We start from the raw sequence: 11,608 nt of genomic DNA on the forward strand, positions 1-11,608 counted from the left end.
CTAGTCTTGCTTTGAAAGTCCCCGGTTCCGGCTAGTGCTCCCACGTGCGTCCAGAGTGCTCATCTGGGAGACGACACAGAGTGCTGCAGCCCTCCTCTGAACCACACACAATGCAGCAGAGCATTTGAGGGTCTGACAATTTTCTCAGTTCTCCCGAGGATGGTGTGCAAATAGTGCCATTCTAAAGGTAGAGAAAGTAACTCTTTACAGTCTTACAGGGATGCCTCGGGACAGTGGAATAATTCTCTTGGTGCTGGTGAAAAGTTTGGGCTCTGGAGTCACACAGGCCCAGGTTTCGGTCCCTGGCCAGCCTGTGATCTTGAGCACATAACTCCTCCAAATAATAATTACGTCATCTAAAAAGGGAATAAAATAATACTGTTTCATTGGGTCTTTGTCAGGATTAAGTGACATAATTCATGCAGGCTCTTGGCATGAGGCCTGGCCAATGTAAGTGCTTCAGAAACATTAGCTGTTACTGTGTTGCCCACTGTATAAAACCCTCAGAAACTTCCCAGTGTCTACAAGATTGGGTTCAAGTTTCTTCAACCTGGCATTACCTGGCCCATTCATTACAAGCTGGCTCTAATCTACTCTCAGCCCTCATCTTTCTCCATTCTCTCTCTGCCATGTTGGGCCTCAGTGAACTTCTCCTAGTTCTCCGAATGTGATTTTTTTCTTTCATTCCAAGTCCAGGCTTTTGCATATGCTGATCCTTCCATTGCATTGCCTTTCCCCCATTGTCTGCTGCAAGATCCAAGCAATTTACAATGCCCCGTTTTGGCTTTGGCCTAAGACAATCCTAAATTCACATTCAGGCTCTGCCAGCCACTGACCAGCTAGCTGTACGACCTCTGACAAATCCTTAATCTTCAAGTCACAGGATTATCATAAGGATTAAATTATATGATGTAGATAGAGTACTTAGCACAGTACCTGGTACATGGTTGTTAACTAAAAAATGTTAATTCTCTTTCTCCTCTTCTTCCTTTTATGAATCTTTCTCAACCCTTTCCCATCTGCACCTTCTATGTATCTCTGCTGTAGGATTAGTCACACTGTGTCATAACTATTTGTCACTTATCTGTCTTACATTATGAGTTCTTTGTGGTTCAAAGACCAGTCTTGGTCACAGTTGTATCCTCAGGGCCTAGCACAGTGCTTGGCACATGATAGGTCTTTAATAAATGTTTGCATGTTGAGTGGACAAGGCAGAAACTTGTGCAAGACAAGGAACAGTGAACTTCCATAGGGGAAATTCTCTTTGCAGGGCTGCTTCACTATCTGAGCCCAAAAATCCTAAGCAAGATTTTCCTTTCTGGAGGTGAGGTAGCTGTGACTATGTCTCATGAAACACAGTACCATACAAATACTAGCTGATCAAGATATTCTTGATGGCATACCACCAACAGAATTTACTGAAGACTCTGCCCTATCGAGGCGTGAAGAAAGGTCCCCAGAGACAGCAATACTCAGTTCCATGTAGAAGAGCAATGCTGATGTTCCTCTGGAGCCTAATGCATTGTTTTGTCCCAGTGAGACTAACAAAGAAGAATGAAGAGGCTGCCTAGTCCTACCTTGGGAGAAGGGAGTGGATTGGGTCATGCTCTCACAGCAGAGGAGAAGGGCACTCAGGACAGATGGGCCCGGAGGAGGCCAACTCTGTCCAGGAAACAACAAATCTGGCTGGTGATGTCAGGTTACTTTTTAAAGAAGGCTTCTCTTCCAAACAGAAAGGCAACACTTTGATTTATTTGCCAGGTTCCCTGAGGGATAAATATGGTGAAAAATGGGCCTAGAGGAAGAAGGGGAAGAGTGGCCAAATCAAGGGACCACTGTGAGGGATCCCTCTAGCCTAACATGTGTTCTTCCCCCACTGGAAAGCCCTACGGGAGTGGCGGAGCTCTGGCTCTGCTGAGACAGCTGCTAAGATGGTCACCGAGTCTGGTGGCAGCTCACATTTCAGCACACGGTACAACTGCTCAAAGGCTCTTTGGAAGACCCGGGAGAATTCAGTGCTGGGAAACCCTTCCTCCCAAGGTCTTGGGGCACTTGGGGCATTTGGAAATAAGGACCCCAGATACAACGACCCCATAGGTATCACACAGGGGCCACAGCTCCGTTTATTTGCATAGCCAGGGGTTCCTGCCACAAGCAGCAGTCTTAGATTACTGGTAGCCATTTCCCTCCAGCCTGGGCAAGGGCCGAGAGATACAGACACACAAATGCATAGTTCAGATTCCTTTCTCTGAGGTCTGGAGGTCTGAAGAAACCATTTCCTCCTTTTTTGCCACCTCTATAAGACTACCTCCAGAAGTCCACTCAACTCACACTCACATACACAGAATTTGCCCATAGGTTAAACACTGAATATTAAATAAAATCCATTGCATAGACTGTTCCTTTCATCACAGACATAAATAAGGTGAGAGTGTGATGCTATCAAAGAACTAGTCTTGGGGCAAATGTACCTACTCCTTTCTTTTCTTACGCCATGGAAGAGACACCTTCATGAGCCTCACCTGGATCTTCTATCATGGGGAGATTTGGGGGGCCTTCTAAAGAATGACTCAGTCTTGGCCTTCTTCTGTGGCCACAGGAATGTTGTTTTTGCAGGTACCATCCAGATTTCATCTCCAGACTGAGACACAAAAGGCTGATACTCTCAGGAAAGGAATCTAGGGCTTATAGTACTTGAGTACTGCCTGGGGACAATTGTAGGGAATGGGACCAGGGAAGCTGGGGGATGCTCAGTATGTAAATCGCATCTTTTGTGAGTAGCCCAGTTTGTCCAAGTTGGGGTGGCAGGCCAGCTGCACCATTGGGGGTGGCCCACAAAGCAGCAGCAGCACATCATCTCCTGGGGCGGGCAGGTGCTCCCGGATCATGTCGGCAGTCACAAAGCCCTTGCTGTAGGCCCAATCTGAAGTACAGGGGAGAGGAGAGAATTGATGCTCCGGACACATGCTGGCAAGGGGGTGTGGTGCCATGAGGATGGGCCTTGGGGAAGGCCCTGAAAGGCTCCCGAGAAGGTATCAAGTTGTAGCAGCAGCTGGGTGGGTACACTCAGCCTGCGTCAGGCAGAGCCTGAGCAGCACAGCCACACACCCCTGCGACCCACCTGGTACACGGCAGCCTGAAGGAAAGGGACCAGGAGACCACTCTGTCTGTGTACTAGGACAGGGGAGTTCGGCAGTGTCAGGGAGGGTGTCACTGAAACCGGAGCTCACAGAGGGCCAAGGCTTTGCTTTTGATGAAGAGAGGGTAGTAGGATGTCCAGCAATGGGGAGGATACCTTTTGGTGGATGATCCAGAGTGAACCAGAGCTTAAAGCGATTGGGATGTTGGGCCTGCAGCTCCTCCAAGTCCCCCCGCAAGATGATGTCCTTTTCAGTCTGAAATGCAAAGGGGAAGCGAAGTCTTTAGGAACCGTCTCAGGCCCACATAAAGAAGTTTTTTGTGTAACAATTTTACTACCAAGACAGAAAAAAAAATGTAAAGAAATGCGAAAGTTCTAGGGAATAAGCAAGACTTGCAATGCTTTTAGGGAGTTAGGATGAGGGTTGGGAGATGGGAACAGTCTTTATCTACATATTGTGAAGGAATGAAAGATGGAATATTTAACCAAGAAGATCCAAGTTTCTATGCCCAAGACTAGATGCCTTAAATGTACTCTTCTTTTCTTGGGGGCTAGGGAACGAATTTACCTCAATGCTCTGTCCTTTTCCCTCCTTGTTGTGTAGAGGGTCTTGTACTTTGCAGAGCGGACCTTGGGCAGAGTCTAAAACAGGCACCGGGCCAGTTCTGCCCATTGGTACCACGTCTCTCAGCCCTTCCCATACAGCAACTTTGAAGTCCCAGAACTGAGAAAAGCAAACAAACCTGGTTGGCAAAAAGCAGAAAACACTGGGTTGGATCTTCAGGGACTTTCAGGATGGCTTGGATCAGCTGTAGCATTGGGGTGATTCCTGCATGAAGATACCCCACAGTGAGATGGGGTGGTGGCCACACCTTCTGCCCTGTCCCGGCTCCTTAGGTGACCCTTCCTCATCTTTATTCTACTCACTCACCAGTCCACTCTATTTTCCTTTACTATCCTAATCCTCTTACCTCCTCCTGCATGTGCTCCAGCACCTACATTTCTGGATGCCCTCAATATTCATGTAAGTTCGTATTGTGGAATTCCATCTAAAGAACCAATCTGAGACTCTTCCTCTGACAGTCCACTGGAGCCTAGGTCTCAAACATCATAGATGACTACAAGTACCTCCCGATTCAATGACGAGGGTCTGGAACACTCTACCTGCAGAGGTTAAGTGCATGTACTTTGAAACCAGGCAGAGCCAGGCATTAATCCTGTTTCTGGCCATTACCAGCTAACCAGGTGGAAAACATTTAACCTCTTTGAACCTCCATTTTCTCATCTGTAAAAGGGAAAGGCTAGTACCTACTTCACAGATACATATATAAGTGTCTAATTTATGTCTAATACAGCGTAGTATATTAGACTACACAGTGCCCAATATCACACTATACAGTGTCTAATACATAGTAGTGTCCAGCGTTAATTTTCTTTCTTCCTGACTAGTCATTCCTAGCTGCTTCTCTCTACTCTCACCTAAAAATTATTAGATCCATTCAATGGGAAGAGAGTCCACTTGATTTGTTTCTCCCATTCTATCAGTTAAAATTTTTTCGGTTTCTCCTGCTTATGATTTTGTTTTTCGGATACTGGGGATCTCTAGGCATTGCGGGGAGTCCCCTGATGAATAGCTTGGCTATTATTGTCAAATCTTCTGAGGGTCACTTAGGAGTTGGCATAGCAATGATCAACAGTGGGGAGGAAAGCGTGGTTCCTCAGTGGAATGCACCTGTTCCGCCGGCGATCATTCCCAGTTTCTTCGCCACTCGGGGCTCTGGTGGAGATTTCTTATTGGGCTGAATGTTAAACTGCCCTGAGAAGTCAAGTGAAGAGAGGGGTGGAAGAACAAAGTCAATATGGGGAACGAAGAAAACAAATGCAGAATTGAAAATATGCCCAAGCCCAGTTTAGCAGCTGCTGTGAAATCTGATCCTGGAACTCGGGTGGAGGTTTGAGTTGAGCCAGCTAAGACAATAATACACTCGAGGGACAATGGGGCCAGGGCTATCTGTCTACCAGTCAGTTCAGGGCCACACAGTACATATCAGTTGTCTCTGGCAAAGTCTCACTCCCTGGTGAGGGTGACAGGCATGGGGCCAGGTGTGACTCTATTTTCCCAAGAGTCACGCAGCAGCGCTGGGGGCTTGCTAATGCTCTCAGCTGTTCCCCTGGGAGGGCTGAAAGCTATCTCTGGCTCTCTCCACAGCTCAGCCAGAGGAGTGAATCTTTGAGGGGGGTGGGGATGAGAGGCATGTGTTTACTTTAGTAATCTCCGCAGCTGTCACGGCACAAGAATTCCTGTGCATAGGGAAAGGGAACTGTTCCCTGTGGCAAATGGGGCTGAGAAATACATCTTTCTGTAGTGTTAGTGTTATGTTTAGATGGAATGGCCGCCCTGGCCCCTACACACATGGACACACACAGCCCTTCTGTGCCAAAAGGACCATGGGAACTGGAGAAGTGGGAGATGGGCTCAGAAAGACAGGTCATTACCTTTCCCAACGTAAGTGAGCAACCCACTTGGCCCCCGAAACTCCACCACGTCCCCAATCTTCAGGCTATTCAGGTACTGAGACATCTTTCCTCCTTCAGGAAATTTGGGGTGCACACCCTTTAGGTAGATCTGATAAGACAGAAAGAAAACGACCTTATTTGGAATGTCACTGGTTTCTGAGCCTCATGTTGACTGAACCTCCCTGAGGCTAGGGCAGGGATCACACGTGTTCTATCTTTTCCTAGTCCACATACTTTCCTCATATCCACAAAGACATGTGATCTCCTGCTATTAAACAAATCTTGGAAGTTTCTACAAATCCCAGAAAGAGTGGGGCAAACAGCCCCTGTGGTTCTTTCTTACCCCCTTACCTTGATGACAAGATCCACGTAGCCTTGATCCTCATCACTGGTGACAGGAGTGTATGGCCTCATGACCAGGCTTCCGTCAATTCGGGCAGAGAGGTAGATATGTTTGCCTGGGGACCATGCAGAGAGCTACATAAGGGCTGCTTGTGGATGTGCTGCAACCCTATCAACTCTCAGAATACTCAGAGATGTTTGAGGGAACATGATGTCTTGCTTCCTGCTGTGGTTCTAAGGAGCTACCAAGCAGGGATGATTCACCCCTTTGAGCCCCCACTGGAGAAACTCTCATCAATTACTGCCAGGACCTTGGCAGCAGCAAGTGAGTCAAGGGTCTGGGCAATGGGAAAAAGTTAGTGTTTGCTCAGGGGGAACTGAGAGCAAATCCTGCAGGAAAGAGGGAAGACAGCTGAGTGTTAAAGATGGTGGGGGGCACAGAAGCCACACCCTAGAGGGGCCATGGGCACTTCACAGCTTGGAGGATCCAGAGCCAAGTGGGGGAAGGGAAATAGTGTGTGGACGCAATAGATTGAAGTAGTGTGTTTCACGAGACCCCAGAAAGGGAGTCACCCTTTTTGGATACCAGGGGAAGGAGCCCACTCCACACTTTCCTTACCCACAGGCAGCCCCAGAATGTGGTGGGCGGTGGGCAGGGCAAAGCGGAACCTCTTGGTGTTGTGGCTCACAGTCTGGAGGATGGATGACACAAGTGTTTTACCAAGCGCGGCTGGCTGCCAAGTCCCTTGGGTCATCCCAACAACCATGGATGCTGTCCCCTTCGTGCCAGGAGAACTCTAGTCCCCTCCTCTTCCCTGGCCCCTTCTTCCACAACTTACCGTCTTGTCTAGCAGTCGCAGCAGGTACTTTTCACTGGGGTCCAGGAGAGTGACCTGAGGCCGGCGGGACCTCCGGAGCAAGTAGGAGCCCAGAGCCAGGCCGAGCAGAGTGAGCAGCCCCACCCCCAGGGAGGCCAGCAGGGCTGAGCTCTGTGGGTAGAGGAGGCAGCGTGACCGCCACGCTGGGGAAGAGCCCAGGGCGTGGTGGTGACCGACCAGCCGCCCCGGAGGTGGCGATCCCCGAGCTCTGGCGCGCAGGCATGTCAAGGGCAGAGGGGTAACCTGAGCGGGGTCCCGAGACGGAATGTGCGGCACCGGGACCCCAGCGTCCAGGGCGGGTCCAGAGCCTTGCGGGGCGGGGTGGGCGGTGAGAGCCCCTGGTCTGGAGCTGAGTGCCCAGAACCACATAGGGCGGGGTCCTCTGGTGCAGGATATGAAATGAGGGTCTCACCGGCTGGATTCCCATGACGGAGCGCGGTGTCCTCCACCATCCGACAGTCTGACAGATCCCACAATGCGCCGCGGGGCGGGCCTGGGGGCGGAGCCTGGCAGGAGGCGGGGCCGGAGGGCGGAGCCTGGCAGGAGGCGGGGCCGGCCGCCTCTGCACCCCACCGTTCCCTGTGCAACTCGGTGGCCCATGGGCCCAGGATGTCCAGTACTTATCCAGGATCTTTTAAGACCTCAGCTCCAACTCTTCCTTCCCAGCCTTCTGGTCCCTGCCACTTCGACCTGCTTATCCCCGAACAGGATGGGAGTTCTAACGCAGAACCATGTTAAACTGGGGGCTTGGAAATCTCTGAGTCTGCCAATGCTAAACAGAGTGTAAGGTTGAGCCAGAGACAGGCTCAAAGTAGAGCAGGAGGGCCTGAAATTAATTATTGTGCAGTCATCTTAGGTTTTCAGAATGAATTGCCCCAGGAGCACCGAACAGCCTGGCAAAGTCTCTTTCAGGAATGAACAGAGGCATGGCAACGTCATCTCCTTGTCTCTCTTGATAAAAGACTGGTTTTGTTCACAGAGTCAGGCCATCATCAGTTTCTCTCAGGTGCTTCCTTTGGGTCCAAGTCAAATTTCACATCCTGATCAGGGTTCTCATGCCCTCGGGGTCAAAAACCTGGGCTTTGGACAGGCACACATCTGTGGCTCACACCTGTAATCCCAACACTTAGGAGGCCGGGATGGGAGGATTGCTTGAGGCCAGGAGTTCAAGACAAACCTGGGCATCATAGTGAGACCTCATCTCTAGAAAACAACAACAACAACAATAATAATATTAACAGTAAAAGAGCACAGAGGCTCAGTTAGGGTTTTAGGACTGAGCTCTGTTGGCAGCAGAGGATGGGACAGGAAGAGTCAGGAATAGATACAGTGAGCCACTGGACCCACAGATTTGCCAGGATGACCATACTTTCTCATGCACGAGTTTCCCAACAAGAATGACATTTGTTCTTTGCTGTACAGTGATAGATGAGATCTCCACAGATGTCACTGTCAACATCTTAAACGAATACTATCTAGGCAGCAGGGACATTGGAGCCCCAGTTTTCAGTTGTAGTTGTTAAACTCTGTGGATCAGCAGTCCCCAACCCCCAGGCCCCAGACCAGACAGGGCCACACAGCGGGAAGTGAGCAGCAAGCTTCCAGTGAAGCCTATATTTACATCTGTATTTACAGCCGCTCCCCATGGCTCGCGTCACCGCCTCCTGTCAGATCAGCGGTGACATTAGATTCTCACAGGAGCATAAACCCTACTGTAAACCGCGCATGTGAGGGATCTATTAATAGGTTGCACGCTCCTTACTGGAATCTAATGACTGATGATCTGAGGCGGAGCTGAGGCGGTGATGCTAGCGCTGGGGAGCGGCTGTAAATACAGATTGTCATTAGCAGAGAGGTTTGATTGCACAATGAATGTAATGTGCCTGAATCATCCCAAAACCACTTCCACCCCCCGTGGAAAAATTGTCTTTCATGAAACCAGTTCCTGGTGCCAAAAAGGTTGGGGACTGCTGCTGTGGATGATCCAAAAGATACTTTATTTTCCTTTTCTTCGGGCTGGCTGAAAACGTCACTCAGACCTGGGTACTTCTTCGTCTGAGTTTCTGAAGCAGCCTGCACACTGTCTTTAGGGAAGTCAAGGTGTGCCAGGGTGGGGTAAAGTGCCAATCCATGTAGAGAGGGTTGAAAAGGGGAGGGGAGGGATCCTTCCCCTTTTCTGTTCTGTGAGACCGAGATTATGATCCAGTGCTTCTGACACACCCACTACTGGCTTAGTTAAGAAGCCACACTACTGATCCTTGTCACTGCTCAGCTCTGGTGGGAGAAGTTCTAGGTCCTCCTCCCTCTAGTGGATAGATGAATGGCAAGAGAAGGAGAGGTACGGAACCAAAGGAGATTATAACTACAACCTGTGATTATGTCTTCTGAACCCCAGAGTGGTACACTTTAACTAGCATGTGTGTATCACTGGGAACCACAAGACAGAATGTTTGAGACTGGGCTCATCCTGGAAATTTTGACTGTTGGTCTCAGTAAATGAGTATGGATGCTGTAGGAGCGCTGGGACAGGGCTGCTGCGTTGAGTTGGAGATCAGACCAGATGACCTCAGAGATCTTCCTGTCCCAGATTCTGGGAGATGGAGAGGATTAGTGTCTTCCCCGGGCACAGAAAGAACCCTGGAAATTACTGAGATCAATTCTTTCTCTCTTTTTTTCCCAATTGTTTCTTTAATCTTTGCTTTCCTGCCCACTACTCCTTTGTGAATGTTGCTGTGCCTTGATCAGTCTTTGCTAAGGACAATGGTCTGAATCAAGTCCAAGTTCTTCATGCCCCTTTGAACATTGTAATTTGTCAAAGAATAAAGGGAGAAATGGTGTTCCGGGGGGGTAAGTAGAGTGTGGGATGGCTGGTAGCAAAGGAGCTAGCAGATGTAGTAGTGGTTAGATTGTATCCTTGCAAAGAATTAGTAGTTAATCCTCTAAATAATAACGATAATGATAATAGTGAGTAATAAAAACAGGCCCTTAGTATGTGCCAGCTACTGTTTTAAGTATCTTTCATGAATTAAATCATTTAATCCTCACGACTCCATTACAAAGAACTGTTTTGCTTCCCATATTAGAGATGAGGAAATTAAGGCCCAGAGGGGTCAAAATAACTTGCCTGAGAGGTAGAGCTATGTTTTCAATTCATGCACTCTGCCTTCCAATCCTCATTCTTAAGCCCAGTGATGTTTACAAACCCCATGATCACTCTAGAAAATGCCAGTCACATGGTGAAAGGTTCTCTGGGAAGTTTGGGGTTGCTTTGCCATATTTTCGTTTGTTTTGTTCTGCTTTTTGTAATATCTATAGTTCTGTAGTTGCTGGATTGTTTTCAGTGTGGAAATTTCCTCAGGTACTTGGGTAAGGTTTTTGACAAACATGCAAGGTCATCTGGGCCCCTCACATCTTGGGTCAGATATCACTGACACCAGGTCCTGACCCACACATTGAGCTGCGCCCACCTTTTACCACACCTCACCCGCTTCATGTCTTTTCACCTGTGCTCACACAGATTTAATTCAGTCCATCCCTATAGTCATTGCCTTGCATATACTTGTAACTTCTTTGCCTCTCAACTCATTGTATAAATTTGGAAAATCCACAACGCTGTTTAAATCCAAGGGTCAATTTTCTCATTTATTTATTTTTTGGAGACAAGGTCTCACTTTGTTGCTGGGGCATGAGGGCAGTGGCATGATCATAGGTCACTACAACCTCAAACTCCTGGGCTCAAGGGATCTTCCTGCCTCAGCCTCCCAGAGTGCTAGGATTACAGGTGTGAGTCACCGTGCCCAGCCTGATTTTGGAATATTTGCCTGGCCATTACTCTGTTTCTAATGAAATGAGAGAATAAATATTCTAGTGAGAGGCAACTGGCTATATGCAAATTTTTTCTGTAAGTTTAACTTTAGGAAAAATTTCAAAAGCAAAGGAAACTACAAAAAACCTCATTTGTGTTTTTTTTGGAGTTCATCAATTTTACTCACCCATTTTGAGAGAATCGACATCTATGTCACATTTCCTGATTTTTGCCGTTAAGCCCTTGCTGGTGTCATCCATGTTCGGTTGATCTTATTATTCATACTCTCTTTAAAAGCACTCAACATTAAGTATGCACCCAAATATTTCCTGATTAGATAGACGAAGGAATGTATGATCCCATCTTCTTATTTTCCAATGGAAATAGATTTCTGCTGCAAGTAACATGTTGTTTCTTCCCTCAAGAAGTTTACAGGTGCTGGTTTAGCTATACTTAACTTTTTAGGAGAAGATATAGAACATTTCAATGCTCTGATGAAAGTAAAGTATCCTCTGGCTAGAAAAAAATGCATATATAAACCTACACCAAATTTTGCACACAGTTCTAGGAAATTAATGGGCACTTGAAACATTCATTCCTTAAACCCAGGTCAGCTAATTTTGCTCCAGCAAGGTCTCAACCTTGGAGGTTTGGGTCTACAAATGAGAGTCAGAGTCAGTTCTGCATCCATGATCATAGTTCTATTAAGACTGTTCCCAACTCTAGACAGAGAAATAACTACCTCAAAGACAGATCCTAGGATGTTATACTTGTATGTAGACAAGAACAAGGCAGTTTGTGGTGACTCCTTCTTGCTGCACTCTCTGGCTCCTGGAAGCCAGAAGGATATTGTCTTTGCCCCTCATCAGATTGTGTCACCTATATTCAATAGCCTAGAAAACACAGAATTAGGGTGACCATACATCT

The 11,608-nt window shown here is 47.8% G+C and overlaps 1 protein-coding gene across 1 annotated transcript; it reads right to left on the minus strand.

Moving 5' to 3' along the window:
• Nucleotides 1–2,098: 2,098 nt before the first annotated feature.
• LOC105819638 (NADH-cytochrome b5 reductase 1) lies at nucleotides 2,099–7,379 on the minus strand. The gene is made up of 9 exons (XM_012655929.1): nucleotides 7,289–7,379; nucleotides 6,838–6,987; nucleotides 6,618–6,690; nucleotides 6,008–6,114; nucleotides 5,636–5,765; nucleotides 4,872–4,955; nucleotides 3,883–3,968; nucleotides 3,296–3,395; nucleotides 2,099–2,923 (listed from the first exon to the last, which is right to left on the minus strand). The coding sequence occupies exons 1-9, from the start codon at nucleotides 7,301–7,303 to the stop codon at nucleotides 2,751–2,753; spliced, it is 918 nt and encodes a 305-aa protein (XP_012511383.1). The 5' UTR covers nucleotides 7,304–7,379; the 3' UTR covers nucleotides 2,099–2,750.
• Between the last annotated feature and the right edge of the window lie 4,229 nt (nucleotides 7,380–11,608).

Source organism: Propithecus coquereli, unplaced genomic scaffold, assembly GCF_000956105.1.
Source record: "Propithecus coquereli isolate 6110/MARCELLA unplaced genomic scaffold, Pcoq_1.0 Scaffold491, whole genome shotgun sequence".
Lineage (NCBI taxonomy): Eukaryota > Metazoa > Chordata > Mammalia > Primates > Indriidae > Propithecus > Propithecus coquereli.

Coding starts and splice junctions, on each gene's coding strand:
- LOC105819638 (XM_012655929.1), bottom strand. Junction 5,766..6,007: donor ACGTGGATCTTGTCATCAAG/GTAAGGGGGTAA, acceptor CTGTCTTATCAG/ATCTACCTAAAGGGTGTGCA. Junction 2,924..3,295: donor TCTGGATCATCCACCAAAAG/GTATCCTCCCCA, acceptor CCTGTACTTCAG/ATTGGGCCTACAGCAAGGGC.